The 21,582-nt window shown below is 41.1% G+C and overlaps 1 protein-coding gene across 1 annotated transcript in view; it reads right to left on the reverse strand.

Annotated features, from left to right (window-relative positions):
- Window positions 1-4,353, reverse strand: part of LOC122920031 (mucin-2-like) — a 113,039-nt gene extending 108,686 nt beyond the window's left edge. The window contains 2 exon segments of the mRNA XM_044269241.1: window positions 3,370-3,631; window positions 4,278-4,353. Coding sequence (XP_044125176.1) covers window positions 3,370-3,631; window positions 4,278-4,353 — 338 coding nt within the window.
- Between the last annotated feature and the right edge of the window lie 17,229 nt (window positions 4,354-21,582).

The raw sequence follows: 21,582 nt of genomic DNA on the forward strand, positions 1-21,582 counted from the left end.
CAAATTATTGAAATGTGATTTTCTGCCCCAGACCTACATTTTACTACCACTACGCTCCATTGGCTAAAGAATGAGATGGTATCATTACATAAGCAAAAGGCATTCTCTAAAAAATTCTTCACAGTAGGTTGAAGGTAAGCCCATGGTACAGTATAAATGATAGTGTAATGGGTGAGATTTCATTGTGCATCAAATATCGTAACCCTCCACCAAGATTCTTAACCTTATTGCCCCCGATAAGGCAGCAAGGGGTTGCCCAAGATTTTGATGTTGATGACCTTTCATTAGGATGGATCATCAATATCAGATCAGCGTGGGTCTGACTGCCGCAACCCTCAACTGAGCTGCTGGATCTGCTGCCTATTCCTAGGATAGTGACATTATGTTCATTGGTCACATAGCCTAGGCTCAGCTCAGTCCCTTTCAAATGAAGGGGGCTGAGGTACAATACCAAGCACACCTATTATTCATTGGGTGGCGCTGTGCTTGTTGAACTGTGAGGAGGTGCTCACCAAAGTGCCAGAGTCTCCTCACACAACTGATCATCAGTGGTCTCAGGTGTTGAACACCTGCTGCTTATCTGATATTGGTGACCTCTCCTGAAAAGAGGTCATCAATTCATAATCTTGGAAAAAACCCTTTAAAAGGTCACTGAGTTTTCAGGAAATGTTTGATATGTCATGAGTCATCCAAGTTTCTGATTGGTGGGGGTCTAACTGCTGAGACCTCTACTATCCCTAAATTGAAGAGGACCCCTATGCTTTTTATTAAGTCTGTCTTGCTTCTTCTCCTGCAGCGAGAAGAGAAAACTTGATATGCAAGCACTTCTCTCTCCTTCTACTGACCACCACCAGTCAAAATTTAAGGATATTCATATAGCTCTAGCTATCAAATGCAAAGCAATGATAAGATCTGTCCATCATCTATCCATCTACCCACTTGACAAGGGTAGAACATGTCTACTCGAATGGCCATAGGACCCATAAAAATCAGTGGCCCTGCCAAATGCTTAAGTTTGCTAGATGTTGACGCTGATTTTATCTGCCAGTGAATACAGGAAAGATTTAGGGTTACTTTAGGGAATATGAATCTTAATTAGGCATCTTAAGCTACTTTCAACTAGCTTTAATATTTTCTGGTATTGAGATCCGTCATATGGTCTCAATACCAGAAATAAAACGCTTCAGTTTTGTCCCTATTAATTGTCAATGGGGACAAAACGTAATTGAACAGAATGGAGTGCTCCAAAATGCATTCCGCATGCTGCGGTTTGCTTTCCATCATGGGATGTGGAGCAAGATGGATCCGTCATGACCCACACTGCAAGTCAACAAGGACGGATCCGTTTTCTCTGATACAATCTGACACAATAGAAAACTGATCCGTCCTCCATTGAATTTCAATGGAGTTCATGACGGATCCGTCTTGGCTATGTTAAAGATAATACAACCGGATCCGTTCATAACGGATGCAGATAGTTGTATTATCAGTAACGGAAGCATTTTTGCTTAGCACTGCTGGAGCCAGCAAAAACACTAGTGTGAAAATACCCTTAGGGGGTGTTGGATCAGAGCAAACATGTTTTATCCACTGAAATATTATGTCACAGCAATTCTCACCCTATAATTTGTAGGTTTGTATTACAGGAGGGTCAGTTATAGGATATCAATTGCAATGACACTGACAACGCAAGCCCAAGGTAAAATTAACAAAAAAACTGTGGTTTACTTTAAATCAAGGAACATGAAAATGTGTTATGGTATTTAGATAAAGATAGGTAGACTGTATACTGTGGAGATACATTCATAGAATTCAGTGGAGAAAATGACAATTTACTGTAAGTTACTTTTTCTATCAAGTCTTTGACAAACTTTCTATTACATATTCAGCAAATTAAAGTGTAAGCAGGTAAGTTACGGTAGATTTACCAATAAAAGAGTCTCTATTTGAATTATTTCCAAAATCTCGATCGAGATAGGGGTCTGGAATTAAGCATCAGATATCCCGAATAAATTGGACTTGGCGTGAAGTAGTACTCTTTTACTCCTCAGCCTCTGACTTTTGTACGTTTATAGATCAGTTTGGTCAATTTTAACAGCCAACTGATTTTAGTGGAGCAAGGACCACAACTATATGTCCCCCAGATTACAACAGTTTATAGAAAAGGGCAAGGAAGATTAAAGTCTCAATTTGAGGGGCTGGTAGTCAACAAACATATCAAGAAAAACAGAACTCCTTTTACACAAATTAGCTCTAGTTCACACCTTTTTCCTTTCTGAAATTCTATACATTATGCAACTCGTCATGATGACAATTCAATACAATTGTGTGCCACAGAGTAAAAAAAGGTGAAACATTGAATGTGTTTACATAGGAGCCCCATAGGTGACAAATGGCTGATGGTTGGTATCCTTCAGATGCATCCATCAGAACCATTCAGTAAAACTGCATATATACATGAAACATACATTTTTTTTTTTTACATAAAAGCCAATGGTGGTGGAAGTTTGAAGGGTTCCATCCATCAAGGTTTTTTTTTTTCACGATTGTGTCTTACATCTCAAGATATGATTTAGAGACAGTTAAGGAAGAACACATCTGTATAAAGTGTTGCTAAATTTTACCTATAAGTTAGTATTGGGTACAGCAGCTACACAGTTTATAAACTGGAGCATAATGCACTCTGACAGAGCAACACAAATTTTAAAGGGAACCGGTGAGCATTGAAATGCAGTGCAATCTGCTGCATATTATAGATCAGGAGGAGCTGAGCAGATTAATATATAGTTTTGTGGGTAAAGATTCAGTAAAAATTGTAATTTATACATTTAAGGTATATTCCTGCTATTTCTGATTTCATTGGTCAGGGGGAGGTGTTACCAGTGATTGATACCATTCCCTGTATATATACACACTTACACAGAGAATGCAGAGATTTAAATGTATAATTTACAAGTTTTACTGAATCTTTCCCCATAAAAAATATATATCAATCTGCCCAGCTCCTCCTGCTCCATAACATGCTGCCTGCAGATTACACTGGATTTTATGGCGACATGTCCTCTTTAAATACATCTCTGTTCACACCGGCACTATTTCTATCAGGTTTCTGTTGTTTTACATCATTCTGACACAGGTTGCCGTTCTTTCCATTACAGAAAATGGAAAACTGGCTAACCCGGAAAAAAAGGGATTAAGATCATGCATGCGCTATTAAACAGATTATATAGTAAAAATGGAAGGCATGACAGAGGTGTGAACAGAAGTGTTTATAAAAATATTAGGTGTCCAAACTTTAAAAAATTCTATAATATTATTATTTTTTATTATTATTATTATTATAAAATTATATAAGTATAATGTACTTACATGGCTCCGTTCACTATCACGATGCTACTTTTCAGCTGAATGATGACATCTTTGATTGCGACGGTGATCTTGTCTATATGGGGGTGACCACTGACCATGGACCGGTGGACGTGGACAGAGAACTCCTGATAGGACTCTCCACAGTCTGAGGCCAAATTGTAGCTACAGCTGCCAGGAAACTGGTAGAAATCCCCATCAAAGGTTTTGAAATGATGGTTTCCCCAGGTACTGCAGACGTAGTGACCATGATTACGGATTCGACCTGTTGACAATTGGTCAAGAAGGTTAGAACGAGTTTAAAAACGGTAGAGGTAATTTATCAAAGGAAAGCTGTCTTCGTTGCTCTTAGAAACCAATCAGGTTCTACCTTTCATTTTACAAAGGAACTTTGAAAAATAAAAGGTGGAATCTGAATGGTTGCTATGGGCAACTAAACCAGTTCTAGTTAACACCAGTTTTGATACATTTCCCCCACTTAGTATGTAGCAATTAACAAAGCTAGTTCCTCTGTGTAATGTCCCTATAAACATGAAGTAAGAATGTTATAACTTCACTAGAAAGCCTCATGAGCGGGCAGAACTTCTGTAAGAAAGATCAAATCTCTAATATAGAGTAAAACCACTAATTTACGTTACATTAAAAGACTCTCTTCATCCATACAGTGGTTTATTGTCCAGGGTTCTTAGCATGTGTAAACTTCCCAGACTCTTATCTATTGACTAAGTTGTTAAACTGTCTACAATGAGGAGTAAAAACCTGTTATTACCATTAGTACATTATTATGGTCTTTCTTGATCACTTGGTCCAAAATGACTCTCTTCTGCCAGACAGTAAACCCAATCATTTTCTACTATGTCAAAATGCACACATGTAACGTAAAAGGGATTTCAGAAACTTTAAGTATTTACCTGTTCTCACATCTACAGCATCAGAGAGGCCCAAAGCCAACCATAGCACCCACAAGCTGGCAGTGTGGTACCCCATTGTATGCCCCAGGGGCGATGCACATTCAGGAGTGTCAGGATCATTCGCACCTTGCTCTTATAGGATTATTTGGTGTCTTAATGACATCACAGCAGGAGGGGCATGGAAATCTTTAATCTTTACAATCGAGGTAAACATTCCTTTTCTTTCTTCATATCAATACATTTGGGAGGGATATTTTAAAAGATATTCATTTCCTTAACTCTGTCACTACAGACCAAGCCTTTGACAAACAAGCTGGTCAATCTAGACTATATATCTCTTGTTGGCTTCATTTTCTTTCAAGTAAGGGTCACAATATGGTTTTAACTATGTGTGAATATAACATCGTACATATAATACATGATAATTTAAGAGACAGATAAATAGACAGATAGATAGCAAAAAAAAGAAGGTCCATCGTAACAAAAGACAAGGCAAACACAAAAGAACAGCGCCGTTGCCTTCTCAAATAGCTGATCGGCGGAGGTCTCCGGTGTCAGACCCCCACCGATCACATACTCATCACCTATCAAGAGGATAGGTCATCAGTATTTAAGTCTCAGAAACCCCCTATGACATATTCAAAGTTGTACCATGCTAGGTTCATTAAAGCAGGCATTAAAGAGTCCTATTCTACAACCTGTTACTTGATGTAAATGATTACTTCTGATTAATTCTGACATGTTAATTGACCTAAATGTAGGAGTCATCAGCCTGAAAAACCTACCTCTACTTCAACCACATCTCCAGATTTGATGTTCTAGTGCAAAGTTGTGTTTCTTGTTTATTTTCTAGTAATGGACCCTTAAAGGGGTTTTGTACAGATTTTGTCTGATAAATGCGGGTCCCACCTCTGGGACCCACACCTACACGGAGAACAGAAAGTAGTGGAGGGCATACTTCGTATGTGCAGCCGTCCTTCATTCATTTCTATGGGGCCGCTGGCACTGCCTCAGCTACGCCACATAGCCACTGGCTCAGCCACATAGAAATGAATGAGAGCGGAGCCGTGCATGCGCAGTGTGCTCCCATTAACTTGTAGGGAAGCAGCGCTTAGTGGTGGCCGGACCCCAGGAAAACCCGGGGTCCTCCAGCCACAACTCTCCCTGCTCAGTTCTCTTGGTAGGTGTGGGTCCCCGAGGTGGGACCTGCACCAGTCAGACAATGGGGTCATATCCTAGCCGCCCAAGAAAAACAGCAGAGGAAGCTACCAGAGAGGAAAGTGTACATGAAAAAAGTAACAATATTTTATCGCATGTATATTGCAATAATACTTCATTTGAAATACTATATTCATTACATAGTAATATATTTCATGGGATGCCCACTTATGAGCACTTGTAAGCTTGTGAATAAACAAGAACTTTTTTGGAGTGATGCCTAAATTCTTTTCTAGACCATAGGAATCTAGTGTCTGAAGATGACTCATCACGGACATGCATAGGATATTATTCTTGGCATGGTCTGTGACCTAAGCAAAGGTTATTGTGTAGGGAGGGGTGGGGGAGCTGTGACCATCATATGTTGTCAAAGGTGGAAAAAAAACACCACCAATTTGTTAGAAAAAAAATGTTTCAATGTAATACTTGATTTAAAACATATGTTTTCAGATGATAGATTAGATTAAAAAAAGTGATTGTAAATAAAAAAGGTTTGTTTTCTTTTGTAGAAATTCTCTAGTCTATACCAAGAGTTGCCTATAGTCAAACATGGTGCTGCTTCTGTATACGGTAAGCTATCTCTTTCAACCTCTTAAACTTTTTGCCAAAAATAGTAATATATAAGGAAATATTTAAAACCTAAAGCAAAGTGCTTCTCTTGCAAACCTTTACATATATACATCAATGGGCTAGACGCTACAGAAGGTTTCTGTTTGTGCCTGCTAATTCATGGATGAAGGAAAGTTCAAGAACGTGCGAAGCCATGGTGCATGAGTGAATTGCTGCTTATAGTTACATAGTTATAGAGTGAATACAAAAAGATAAAATACACAAATCCACCAAGTTCAAGCAAGGGATAGGTGGGAATGTGAATTTTAGAATAAGGGAGTGAGTCATAGACTTCAACACATTTTCATAAGCATTAATATTATTTCATTTTAAGAAGTCATCTAAGGCTACTTTAACACTAGCGTTTCTATTTTCCGGTATTGAGATCCGTCATAGGGTCTCAACAGAGATGAGCTATTTGAATCTTACAAAGTGGAATTCCATCCGAATTTCAGGAAAAATTGGATTTGCAACGAATGCAAGTTTCCTCGCGCTTCGTGGTAACGAATCACAATTTTTCCTAAAATGGCGGCTACACATGTGAGGACATGGGGCAATGAACTCTGGGAAGGTGGGCTGACCCATAATGTCATGCATGCAGCCAATCAGCAGCCAGCCAGCCCTTTGATGTCAGAGCCCTATAAATACGGCGGCCATCTTAGAGTTAGACATTTTCTAGTGTTCTGACTGCAGGGACAGTTGTAAGAAGGCACTAGGGACAGCAATAGGAAAAACCTAATTGTGAAAAAAAAAAGGGAAAAAACGATTTGTAAGTGCATCATTTCACAGCATCATAGTGCAGGGAGAGACGTCAGAAGGCGCTAGGGACAGTGCCAGAAAAGCGATTTACAAGTGCAGGGAAAAAATAGGGAGGAATCATTTCCCAGCATCTTAGTGCAGGAAGTAATGTCTGAAGTCGCTAGGGACAGTACTAGAAAAACCTCATAGTGAAAAAAAAAAAAAAAAGTGATTTACAAGTGCAGGAAAACATTATTTGGGGATCCAAATAGCCATCATACAGCTCTTGTATTCTAGCAGTTTTTTGTGTTAAAAGAGTTTAGTGTGCTATTTCATTACCAAAGGGAAAACAATATACGCACTTCACTGTTGCAGTTATTTGTGGTGAAAGAGTTTAGTGGTCTATTTCAGTACAGAAAAAAATATATATTCTCAGTTCACTTCGGCGGTTATATCTTTTGAAAGCGTTTAGTGGCCTATTTCAGTACAAAAAGAAAAATATAAATATATTCTCAGTTCACGTCGACGGTTATATGTCTTGAAAGCGTTTAGTGGCCTATTTCAGTATAAAAAAATATATATATTCTAAGTTGTGTTGAAAGCTCCCCTACAAGTGAATGGGAGCACACTGCGCATGCGCGGCTCAGCTCCCATTCAAAGCATGGCTGGGAGTCAGCAGGGTGGCAGTAGTGGGAGGTCGGGAGCCAAACATGCCCGGGGTAGGCCACCTGCTTCGCAGCAGCCTACCTGCCCGGGAAGTAGTGGTGCAGGGGTCCACGGAAGCAGCTGCGGTAGCAGTCAGTCAATGCGACGGTTATATGTGTCTCCACTCTGTCAAGGGGCTCTACTTGTATAAGCGTTCAATAGAACAGGTTCTGTAGACATCTATGTGGAATCAGCTGGCGACTGTGTAAAAGCAGTGCGCTTCTTCTTGGCACTAACATAGATCTGTAAGGCTGAGTTCATACTTGAGTTATTTGGTCAGTTTTGGCCCTGTGACTGCCCTAATAAGTGAAGTGTGCATTGCTTTTAAGAGCGACGTATGTTATCTGCATGTCATACGGACTCACAGTATTATTTCACTACCAAAGCAGACTCTCTATGCGTGTTACTTAAGGCACAGTGTTCTACATCACTATTAAGGCTCTCAGCAGCCAGGAAATAGCCGTTTCTTTTATGTAATTCGCTGCAAATATATTCGGAACAAACCAAATTTTCCAGAAAAAGTCGTCTTAGAAAATTTTAGAAAAATTTGCTTCTCTCTAGGTCTCAGTACCGGAAAAAAACGCTTGAGTTTTGTCCCCATTCATTGTCAATGGGGACAAAACGTAACTGAACAAAACGTAATGCTCCAAAATGCATTCTATTCCGTTCCGTTCTCATACCAGAGAGAAAACCGCAGCATCCTGCGGTTTGCTTTCCGTCCTGGGATGTCGAGCAAGACGGATCCGTCATGAGCCACAATGTAAGTCAATGGGGACGGATCCATTTTCTCTGACACAATTTGACACAATAGAAAATGGATCCGTCCTCCATTGACTTTCAATGGTGTTCATGACGGATCCGTCTTGGGTATGTTAAAGATAATACAACCGGATCTGTTCATAACGCATGCAGATGGTTGTATTACCAGTAACGGAAGTGTTTTTGCTGAACCCTGCTGGATCAAAAACACTAGTGTGAGAGTAGCCTAAGCCTTTTTAAAAATATCCACTGTTCCTGCTGTAACCACGTCCTGAGGTAGACTATTCCACTGATTCACAGTTCTCACAGTGAAGAATCCTTGGTGCTTCTGGAGACTGAACTTTTCCTTCTCCAGTCGGAGGCAGTGCCCCCTTGTCTTTTGAGGGGATTTTACATGGAACAGCTTTTCACAATATTTTTTGTATGGCCCATTTATATATTTGTATGGGTTAACCCCTTCCTGACTCCCCTCACGTAAATTTACGTTGCCGATAGGGCATTTAAAAATGGCGCTGCTCGCGAGCAGAGCGGGTGCCATAGCCGACGGGCGCCTAATATTTTAAACAGCGGGCACCTGGGACTAATTTAACCCCTCAGATGCCTTGGTAAAATGTGACCACAGCTCCCAGTCGTGTACCGGCTCCACCTGGTGAGGGTCGGGGGGGCCGGATGTACTGTGTGGCAGCACCTCTACTCAGGAGTAGTACAGGGCTGCCGTACATTAGTTCCTATGGAGCGCCTGTGGCAGTGTAATTTTCATAAACTCCAATGCTAGTGCATTGGAGTCTATGAAAAAAACTATCTACTGATTGTTTATTATAGTTCCATAGAGGAACTATTAAAAAGTGAAAAAAATGAAAAAAGTTTTAAAAATATAAAAATTTTAATCACCCCCCTTTCCTCAAAGTTAAACTTAAAAATAGCGTCATGTGCATTGCTCTGTGCGAAAACACCTGTACTATTAAAATATGGAAATATTGTTTTTTGGTCGCTTTACCTCCCACAAAAATTTATTAAAAACTGATCAAAAGTTATACACATCCCAGAATGGTATCAATAAAAAGATCAAGATAACCCCGCAAAAAATAAGCCATCACACTGCTCTGTACACAGAAATTATATAAAGCAAGTTATGGGGGTCAGAATATGCCAATGCAAAGAACAAAATATTTTTTTCCAAAGTTTTTAATTTTTTTTCAGTATTAAAATGCAAGAAAAACTATACATATGTGGTATCATTGTAATCATACTGGTCCGGAGAATAAAAGTAACAGGTCAGTTTCACCACATAAGAAACAGTGTAAAAAAAATGTGCTTTTTTTTTTATTTCCACCCCATTTGGAATTTTTTCTCCACTTTCCACCACATTGTATGCATTTATAAATGGTGCCATTCGAAATTTTGTCCTGCAAAAAACAAGCCTTCATACGGCTATGTGAATGAAAAAATAAAAAAGTTATGCCTTTGGGAGGGCTGGGAATAAAAAAACTTAAACTGAAAATCAACTGGTCTTGAAAGGGTTAATCATGTCCCCCCCCTTAGACGCCTCTTCTCAAGACTATATACATTTAATTATTTTAATCAATCCTCATAACTAAGACCCTCCATGCCCCTTATCAGTTTAGTCGCTCTCCGTTGTACTTTTTCCAGCTCCAGAGCATCATTTCTATGGACAGGTGCACAGAACTGAACTGTATATTCCAGATGAGGCTGCACCAAAACTTTGTAAGGTGGTAATATTACATCCCTTTCCCGCGAGTCCATGCCTTGTTTAATGCATGACAATATTCTGCTAGACCTAGAAGCAGCTAATTGACATAGTATGCTGTTATTTAATCTACGATCTACAAGGACACCCAAAGCCTTTTTTACAAATGACTTCCCCAGTGTTACCTCCCCTAGGACGTATGATGCTTGGAGATTATTATAACCAAGATTCAAAACTTTACATTTATCCACATTGAACCTCATTTGCCAAGCTGATGCCCAAATACTCAGTCTCAAAGTCAGCTTGTAGTTTATGGACATCTTCCATACACTGCACAGTACAATATAGCTTAGTGTCATCTGCAAAAATAGAAACGGTGCTATTAATCCTGTCTTTGATATCATTAATAAATACATTAAATAATAGGGGGCCTAGCACTGAACCTGGAACTTCTACATCTCAAAAACTTATACTCATGAGTCCTACCAAATTGATCTTGAAGAGCATATGAACCAAATATGTGTCACCGTATGTCTATACTGTGGCATACATTTGCCACAGACTGCCAATAAAAATGACATCACATGGTCTAATTGTCTTGAAGACATTGTCAACTCTGCTTTCCCAACATATACTTGTCACACCAAGTCTGAAAAAAATACCTTTTTTGCATACTATGTGTGGGTTTTTAAAGTGCATAAACGTTCCAAAGATGATTAGTCTCTGTACGCACTGCAAACATGGGGGGTAATTTACTATAGAGTAGTTCTGCACTAGTTTTCTGGTGTTTCAAAGTCCCAAATGTTGTTGCAAGTGTTGTTATGTGACCAAATTTGGGACTGTTTAGCTTTTTATGACAACTTCACCACAAAAAAAAAAAGAGGGCAGGAGAGGCAGGCAAAGGGTGGGAGGTCAGGGACCTAACTCTTTTGATAGGTGCACCAGAAAACTGTCTCAGAAAACCTACATCAGAAACCTACTCTAGCTCCTTACTTTCAGATTTCAGTTCTTGTGCAGAAGATACAACAAATTTAAGCCTCATGCACAGAACCATACTTTTGGTCCGCAGATCGAATGCAGACCCATTCATTTCAGTGGGACCGCAAAAGATGCAGACAGTATCTTTTGGGTAGGACATTTCTACAGATGTTAAAAAAATGGTGGCAAGCACATAGCTGGGATTTGTGTGGTCATGGGCAAAAGGCCTTATTGAGAGGTACAGTATGCACCCTTTATAAATTGATTAGATCTTCTAGTTGGGCTTATAGGCTGGTGTGTGAAATACTGTTCTTAGTAAAATGAACCCCGTGGGGGGAAATCAGCCTTCAGTGCACCAGCTTCCCAAGAAGTAATTGATAGATGTTGGCACCTGAGTAGCTCTAATCCAATTTACCAGAATACAGTGAAATTACAAAAGGTGGGTAGATCTATTAATGTGTATGCAGAGCAAATACAATTAGATTGTTTTCCTGGGTAAACCTATAAATAATGCAGTGTCTACACCCTGTTCAGAATACAGCAGATATCACTAACACTTTCTAATGTAAGATTCCTTCAATATTTCGTGCTCTATTCTAAGGGATATGTGACCCTTTGTTGTTAATAATTACAAATAAGCCAGTTCCCATCACATTAAGTTGGGGACTAAGAGACGTATTAATGGGTTTAAAGGTCAGTACGTACGGCATTTACAATGTTCCTGCTCTAGAATAAGTCAGAATGTCTACAGACTGGTGCAGTTAATGCTAAACTAATGCCTGCAGAGTTAAATGCCCATAGGTGAAGTGTTGCCAGTCTGCCAGACTCAAAATGCACCTTCACTCCGTATTTTCTAGCAAATGATACACTCAAGTATCACTATATGTACCGGTCAGCCATAACATTGATGCACATGAGGAGCCATGGCTAGCCCATCTTGTCTGAAGAAGAGCTACTGGAGCACAAATTGCTGAAATTACTGGCTATTTAGAAAGAAATCAGCAGAGTTGCAGACCAGTCAGAATGTCCATGCTGACCCTTGTCCACGAGTGGACTGGCCATAGACTCTACAGGGAAATTTCCCAGTGAGCCAATGTCCAGGAGGCCACCCAAGCCCTCCTCATGGCCGCCAGATCTGTACATAACGATCTGATGTTCTCAGCTAGGAGTATCAGGTACAGGTGCCCTCATGAATTTAACTGTATCACCAACCTCAGGACAATGATACAGTTGAATACTATGATGCGGGCGGCAGTATTTTATGCTGCTCTGTGGTATTTAATTCTGCTGGGGCAGTATTTTGTGCTGCACTAAGGTACTACTGGCCCTGCCTACTTCTACACATATTATTCATGCTGACTTGTGTTGCCCTGCCTTCTGTCAGTCTGGATCCATCTATTACCTGGGGCCACTTTGAAATTATTTTCCAGGGCCACTTTAAGTTCCCAGTCCACCCCTGCCCCTGCCCAAAGAATCTACAGTACAGGGTGGGCCATTTATATGGATACACCTTAATAAAATGGGAATGGTTGGTGATATTAACTTCCTGTTTGTGGCACATTAGTATATGTAAGGGGGGAAACTTTTCAAGATGGGTGGTGACCATGGTGGCCATTTTGAAGTCGGACATTTTGAATCCAACTTTTGTTTTCTCAATAGGAAGAGGGTCATGTGACACATCAAACTTATTGGGAATTTCACAAGAAAATGGTGTGCTTGGTTTTAACGTAACTTTATTCTTTCATGAGTTATTTACAAGTTTCTGACCACTTATAAAATGTGTTCAATGTGCTGCCCATTGTGTTGGATTGTCAATGCAACCCTCTTCTCCGACTCTTCACACACTGATAGCAACACCGCAGGAGAAATGCTAGCACAGGCTTCCAGTATCCGTAGTTTCAGGTGCTGCACATCTCATATCTTCACAACATATAGGCACATGAGCATCAGAAATTGACCACTGAGCAATGTAATAAGGTCTTATCAATCACATTTTCTTATACATCATGTGCATGGTCGGGTGTGTGTGCATCTTTCCTGGGGAAAAGATAGCGCTAGAATGCACTATAGGGAGAGCACAAGATGGTAGAGCAGGGATGTTCTGCCCAATGCTCTGATGGGAAACCTTGAGTCCTGGCATTTATGCATTCATGTGGACATTCCCGAGGCATGGTGTTGCCATCAGGAATTTCTGGGCCTCATATAGGCAATTAGGGAAATCATGTATCCCACCACCTCCAGCCAATCTTACATTCATGGCCATAACTATTTTTTCTTTTTTGTTTTGCATCAGGTCATTTTTCCATATACATAAGTACAATTTTAATTTCTATTAACTTTTATTATAGGTCAACGAAGAGAAAAAAATATGGTGCATTTTAATTTATACTATTTACCAATCAGCATTAATGATATATTCACCATATTATATGAGTTATTATGATTACAGGGATACACAATACTGTTATTATGTGATATTTAAGAATTGTTACAAATGAGTATATTACAAAATCGCATTTATTGTAATGGCTTTTGCTTTGTTACTTATTTTTAATAACATTAATTTTGCTGAAAAAATGCAACTTTTACTTTTATCTTTTCTTTTGCCAAAAAAGAAAAGCTGGGAAGTAAAAATTCAATTTTTTCTGCCAAAATTTCAACTCACTGTACAGGTCTCTGCTGGGATATGAACCTCAAACCTTCTGTATAGCAAGCAGAAGGTTTACCACTATACTATAGAACTACTGCTCTGTTTTAAAGGTAGGATTTTCTTTGCTTAAAAAGTAGTATTACTGTACTCATCACAGGCATAGTAAATAGTATTATAGTAGTTTCTTTTTTTTACGAACAGAAAATTATTTTGTCACTACAGAGCAGTTCTCTATTGTAATGGTAAATCTGCCACATAAAATAACATAACAAAAACAGGTGCACTCTGCGGTCTTATTAACCCTCGTACTGGTGTAAAATTGAGAAATAGCCAACATATCCTGCTTGGAGGACATGTCTGAGCCCGAGTACCGCGCCAAGGTTTCTCAAGTAGCTCGGGACCTAACGCTAAACCTACCTGGCAGTATGGGCAATACCAGGAGCCAGTGGGTACTTGTGGTCCGCTGCAGGCATCCTCCATTGTATGCATTTTTGCTGGGGATTGCCATTAGCAACGGGCCACAAGTGCAGGATCTGCCCAGCCCGGTATAGATGCACCACTGCATATGGGGTTGAGCACTTCCTGCTTTTTAATACCACGCCAATTTGTAGTTTGTATTTAGAATTTCTGGAGGTGTAGAAACTCCTAGTCTGAATGTGCCTTCATTTGCATCCACAGGCAGCATTCTGGTGCACATGTGAGGCCCTGGCTATATCAGCCAGTCTTGGGTGGGGCTCAGAGCTCTCTGCCTCCTCCCATTGTATGCATGGTCACATGCTGGAGATTACTGGGAGATTGCTTTGAGTTAGACCTTGCGCGCCTGTAATTCGCCCACTGGCTCCTGGTATTGCCCATACGGCCCAGGTAGGTTTAGCGTTTGGTCCAAAGCTACTTGAGAAACCTTGGCACAGTGCTTGGGCTCAGACATGTCCTCCAAGCAGGATATGTTGGCTAATTCTCAATTTTACACCAGTGCGAGGGTTAGTACCGCAGAGTGCACCTGTCTTTGTTTTTGTTATGTTATTTTGACTGCTTATCACATCCACACAATTGCTATCCAGTGTAGGATGTCCATTGTGGTACTTGTGGTCCGCTGCAGGAATCCTCCATTGTATGCATTTTGCATTAGCAACGGGCCACAAGTGCGGGGTCTGCCCCCCCCCCCCTTCCTGCTTTTTAATACCACGCCAATTTGTAGTTTAAATCAGCCACCTGCCATACAGAAGTTCTTGGATTCAATTTAAAACATAAATCTGCAAAATAGTTTGTTTAGTGAATGTTTATGTGCTGGGAGAGGACCTCTTCCCCAAGCTCATATTGAGAGGGCCCCACTTTTTTAGTATTCATTGAAGTGACTACTAATGAAGCTGATGATGTAAATTGGCTGGGCCCAGCCCCCCAGCTGCTCTGGACCCGTGACTGCAGTACCACCAGTGGATTCCCTGCTAAGACACATCCAACCTACAGTACCTAAATGACACAGACCAAATACAACCCTTCATGCCAACAGTATTTCCTATTGGCAGTAGTCTCTTTAAGCAGGATAATGTACCCTGCCACACTGCAAAAATATTCAGGAATGGTTTGAGGAACATGAACAAGAGTTCAAGGTATTGACTTGGCCTCCAAATTACTGAGATCTCAATCTAATCCATCACTTGTGAGATGCACTAGACCATGGAGTCCCCAAATGATAAATTACAGGACTTAAAGAATTTAATGTAAAATACTACAGGACATCTCCATGGGACCTGTGGAAGCCATGTTTTCATGGATCTGTTTTGGTGGTACTAAGGGGATCTACAAAATATTAGGCAGGTGGATTTAATGTTATGACTGATTGGAGTTTAGTCCATTAATGCACAAAAATAAGCAATGTCTCTGGTTACAATTTTATAATCCTCTGTGTCACCAAAATAAAAATTGTCTTTCTGTGAAACCTATTGGCACAGGGATAGAACACGATAACAGTGTAATGTTGGGCTTATATTTTACATCATTTTCAACAAAAGTCAACATGATCTGACAAATATTATATGTTTGTGGGCAGCCTGACTCTACCTTAATGTCTGCTGTCGGGGAAAACAGGGATCGGCCATGTTGTATTTTAACATTCTCAATACTTCATTCCCCTAGAGGTAAGCAGAGCCAGACTTGGCAAGCCACTTATTGTCTACTCCATACTGCAAAATTCATGATCCACTCCTTTGTCAGAGTTTATCTCCCCAAGAACAAAAGAATGGGGGGAGAGTCTTGAGGCCCATATACACACATGATGGTTGACCGACACCACTGAAGTCTGACATACATTCAATATGTATGGACAGCATATGGTCCAGCAGAAGAAAAGCCCATTTGCAGCTGACGTTGAAGCCAATTACTTGCACCTTAAGATCTAATTCTTTTTGGTAGATTGACCTAATAGATGATAAATCCCAAGTGTTCAACGATAAGGAAAATGTTTGCAATGCAATTAAAAGTGGATGTGCACATGTTCTGTATCTACATAGGTGAGATGTGTCAGCCCTGAGTCCACATACAGTTAGTATAACTTTTATCATACAAAGACTACGCCTACCAGAAATCCCTTTTCGAAGAGCATCATGTCTCAATAAAATGATAAGTTGTATTTCCCAAATATGCAAAGTAGGATAAGTAGAGATCTACTAGAAAGCGACTAGATAACATATTATCTGCCATTTAAAAGGGAACCTCCTTTGACAATTGATCTGGGTTTTCTTTGGAAGCCTTCTGCTACAAACTCCAAATGTTATCCAAAGCCGTCTCCTGTTGCTATGTTTAATATGAATGAATGGGAACTAGCAGTCTTATAATATTAGTAGATGAGATATTTTATCAGGTTTATCTGTATATTCTGGTGTCACCCGCTCATAAAAGTAAACAGCTGAAGCGTGTATATTTCTGTTGACATAAGATTATACAATGTCCAAACCATCTTATGTATGAGATCTGATGTCAATTGTGCTGGAAATTCCGACAGGTCTATATTTTGTGTCCCCCTCCTTACTATGTGTTTCGTATGCAGGCAAAACCTGATGATCGAGTTTTTGATGTTTCAACATTTTTGACAGTGTGCCATTTATATATATATATATATATATGTTAGCAATTTATTGAACTTGGAACAACATCTTAAACAAATAAAAAAAAGTTACAAGGGTGCAAGCCATCCCAGCTGCTGTGTGCATAGTGCTAAATATACTTACCCTCCACGTTGGACTCTTCACATAAGTCAGCATACACTGTATTGCAATAGCCAATTTAACCACTGGGCTTGTGATCCATAATCAGTACCTGAAGACTGGGTGCCTGTAAGGTCTGGTAATCGGGTTCACTCCACATATTATATATTGGATATAGTAGATTCATTGTATCAGGGCAGATTTGTTGGGGGATCAAATACAGCAATTGTGTCAGAATTCCAGGGAAAATTGTGCCATGCACCAGATTTGTTAGGCTACTTTCACACAAGAGTTTTTGCTGAATCCATAATGGATCAGCAAACCTGCTTCCGTCACGAAAATACAACCGTCTGCACAGATACGGTTGTATTATCTGTAAAAAAGCCAAGACGGATCTGTCATGAACACCATTGAAAGTCAGTGGGGGGCGGATCCGTTTTCTATTGTGTCAAAGAAAACGGATCCGTCCCCATTGACTTACATTGTGTGTCAGGACGTCTTACTTCGCACCACATCGCAGACAGAAAATGAGGGGAAGGAAACCAAACAGAACGGAATGCATTCTGGTGCACTCCGTTTCATTCAGTTTTGTACCCATTGACAATGAATGTAGACAACACGGAAGCGTTTTCCCCCAGTATTGAGATCCTATGACGGATCTCAATAGCGGAAAGGGAAAGCGCAGATGTGAAAGTGTTTTAGACACTTTTTGCACTTTAACAGACACTTTACAGACTAGGGGAACATAATACAGATTAGGGGAGGAAACTAATGAGATTAAACCATTGTGGCACAATCCAAATCGCCCCTCTAGTCTTTAATAAGGGCCCTTTAGACTGTCCAATGTTCGTACGCTCGTTTATCGGGTAATAAGATCTTTGGTGCAGACACCCAAATCATCATTTGCCGGCAGCAGATTGTCTAAACAGCACTGCTGCCAGCAAACACTGGGTTTGCTGTACTAAGTCGGCTTCTGAATAAGTGGAGTTTAAAGAACCGGAGTTTAAGACAAGGAGCAAGAAACTAAGGTTTGCTAGATTTCATTGTGTGTTGTTTGCTTGATTCTAGCTAGTCCTCCAACTACAGCAGACGGGGTCTAATTCCAACTCATATTTACTGTTTTCCTTCCTTACTGTTAATCCCCATTAAAACATGTGCTCCATGGACAATGCTACCAAGTGTGTGTCCTGTGCAATGTATGCGTGCCTTGAATAGCCATTCGAGGGTGAATACATTTGCACTAGATGCAATCACGTTGCGTATTTGGAAGCCCAGATCTTGGATCTAAATAAGCAGCTTGAAATACTTATGGGCATTGCAGACCTGGAGAGAGGCTTAGACCTCACTGTGCAGGCGCTGACTGAGGTCAGTGCAATGGAGGTGGGAGGAGGAGGGCAAGATCAGGACTATTGGGTCAGCAGTTGGGTTAATGTAGGAAGAAGGGGTAGAGGGAAAAGTGCCAGGGAGGCTAGCCCTGAGCTGGAACGCCCTAGTAAATATGCCTGTTTGGCTGATATTAGGAAATTAAGCTCAGGGCCAGCAACACCGCAGCAGGGCATTTCTCCTAGCAATTTTTTTCTTGATCGCGAAAAATCAGCAATGTTATATTTGCGTAACGCACGCAAAATACAGGCGTGGGTCACTATAGCTACATTTTTCAAGCTGCTATAAGTTTTCTGAGACTGGAGAAAATGGTTGGCACGGCAGAACATTACAATAGCTTTATATGCAGATAGAGTGCTCCAATATATGCACAATTGCGAAATCGGCACTAATGATGCAAATATTTTGGCGCAATACGTGCAACTTCACATTTTAACAGGTCTGACTACTTATTAGTGATTGGTGCACTAAGTATTGTTGTGAACTTGTGACATCACAGCACTATGTATGTAGCATGTACAGGGAGTGCAGAATTATTAGGCAAATGAGTATTTTGACCACATCATCCTCTTTATGCATGTTGTCTTACTCCAAGCTGTATAGGCTCGAAAGCCTACTACCAATTAAGCATATTAGGTGATGTGCATCTCTGTAATGAGAAGGGGTGTGGTCTAATGACATCAACACCCTATATCAGGTGTGCATAATTATTAGGCAACTTCCTTTCCTTTGGCAAAATGGGTCAAAAGAAGGACTTGACAGGCTCAGAAAAGGCAAAAATAGTGCAATATCTTGCAGAGGGATGCAGCACTCTTAAAATTGCAAAGCTTCTGAAGCGTGATCATCGAACAATCAAGCGTTTCATTCAAAATAGTCAACAGGGTCGCAAGAAGCGTGTGCAAAAACCAAGGCGCAAAATAACTGCCCATGAACTGAGAAAAGTCAAGCGTGCAGCTGCCAAGATGCCACTTGCCACCAGTTTGGCCATATTTCAGAGCTGCAACATCACTGGAGTGCCCAAAAGCACAAGGTGTGCAATACTCAGAGACATGGCCAAGGTAAGAAAGGCTGAAAGACGACCACCACTGAACAAGACACACAAGCTGAAACGTCAAGACTGGGCCAAGAAATATCTCAAGACTGATTTTTCAAAGGTTTTATGGACTGATGAAATGAGAGTGAGTCTTGATGGGCCAGATGGATGGGCCCGTGGCTGGATTGGTAAAGGGCAGAGAGCTCCAGTCCGACTCAGACGCCAGCAAGGTGGAGGTGGAGTACTGGTTTGGGCTGGTATCATCAAAGATGAGCTTGTGGGGCCTTTTCGGGTTGAGGATGGAGTCAAGCTCAACTCCCAGTCCTACTGCCAGTTTCTGGAAGACACCTTCTTCAAGCAGTGGTACAGGAAGAAGTCTGCATCCTTCAAGAAAAACATGATTTTCATGCAGGACAATGCTCCCTCACACGCGTCCAAGTACTCCACAGCGTGGCTGGCAAGAAAGGGTATAAAAGAATAAAATCTAATGACATGGCCTCCTTGTTCACCTGATCTGAACCCCATTGAGAACCTGTGGTCCATCATCAAATGTGAGATTTACAAGGAGGGAAAACAGTACACCTCTCTGAACAGTGTCTGGGAGGCTGTGGTTGCTGCTGCACGCAATGTTGATGGTGAACAGATCAAAACACTGACAGAATCCATGGATGGCAGGCTTTTGAGTGTCCTTGCACGGCAATGACACTGCTGTCTCTCTCATATTTGCAAAATACTGCATACAAGGGCTGCTGGGGAGGTTCTTATATAGTAAGGGGTAGGCAACTTTCCTATTGGTTGCTAGGGATGTTGCTAAGCTCAGACAGACATCGCAGCCTTCTCATTGGCCTACAAGCAAGAAGGGAGGTTACTGATTAAAACAAATCTAGAATATTCAAAATTACAAATATATATCACTATGTTCTAAATATTCTCAAATTCTCGAAGTGCCGATATTCGTGATTAATATTCGCTATTTGAATATTTGCGCCCAACACTAGCAACCAGGAGGAATTCCCCTGCAGGAAGGATGGGAAAAGGAGTGCAGCAAAGGTTAGACAGATGCTAGTGGTAGGGGACTCTAATATTAGGACAGATAGGGTCATCTGTGACCGTGAATGCCGAACAGTGTGTTGTCTTCCGTGTGCTCGGATTCAGCATATTGCGGATCGGATTGGCAAAATGCTGGGTGGGGCTGGGGAAGACCTGGTGGTCATGGTACACATTGGCACCAATGACAAAGTCAGGGAGAGATGGAAGGTCCTCAAAAATGATTTTAGGGAACTAGGAGAGAAGCTCAAGTCCAGGACCTCCAAGGTCCAAGTATTTTCAGAAATACTACCAGTGCCACGAGCATCACCAGAGAGACAACGGGAGCTTAGGGAGTTAAATAAGTGGCTCAGAAGCTGGTGCAGGAAGGAAGGGTTTGGGTTCATGGTGAGCCGACTTCTCTGTCAGTTACAGGCTCTACAGTAGGGACGGGCTGCACCTTAATGGGGAGGGTGCAACTGCCCTGGGGGATAAATGTTAAGATGGCTGGAGGATAGTGTTGGGCGAGCATCCTCGGCCAAACACAAATTTTACTCGAGCATAGCAATGCTTGGCACATCGCCGTGTTCGGCCGAGTACTGTGTGTGCTCGAGCGTGATGCTCAAGTCTCCTCCCTGCAACGTTTGTTGGCTGCTACGAAGCCAATAAACGTACAGGTAAGTACTGCCATTCACTGTAATGCCGTAGCCATGTTGGCTACTGGCATTACAGTGATTGGCTGGCCGGAACGCGTCAGATGACACGTGTTCGGCTCAGTCTCAGGCTACATACACACGTCCGTTGTGTGTTTTGCAAAACACGGATGGCGTCCATATGCGTTCCGCAATTTGCGGAACGGCACAGACAGCAATTAATATAACTGCCTATTCTAGTCTGCAAAATGGACAAGAATAGGACAGGTTTTATTTTTATGCGGACCACGGAACGGAGCAGCGGATGCGGACAGCACACAGAGTGAATGGGTCCGCATCCAAGCCGCAAAAACTGCGGCTCGGATGCGGACCAAAACAATGGTAGTGTGCATGTAGCCTTAGTCAGGGAGAGCTGGAGAGCAGAAGGGAGAGATAATGTAGGGAGTGAAATAGGAATATTTTAGCTTTTATACTTGTTATAGACCCAAAAGTCCTTTTAAGGACTATTGTTGTGTGTGGCAGCAATATATATTTTTAGTGCAACCTGCTCTAAATAGCTTGCAATTGTTTGGCAGCTGCAGACAGCGACATTTTCTGCACTACATCTCCTGTGTAACGTTGGCGCAACCTAAAAATATCTGT

This window comes from Bufo gargarizans, chromosome 10, assembly GCF_014858855.1.
Source record: "Bufo gargarizans isolate SCDJY-AF-19 chromosome 10, ASM1485885v1, whole genome shotgun sequence".
Taxonomy (NCBI): domain Eukaryota; kingdom Metazoa; phylum Chordata; class Amphibia; order Anura; family Bufonidae; genus Bufo; species Bufo gargarizans.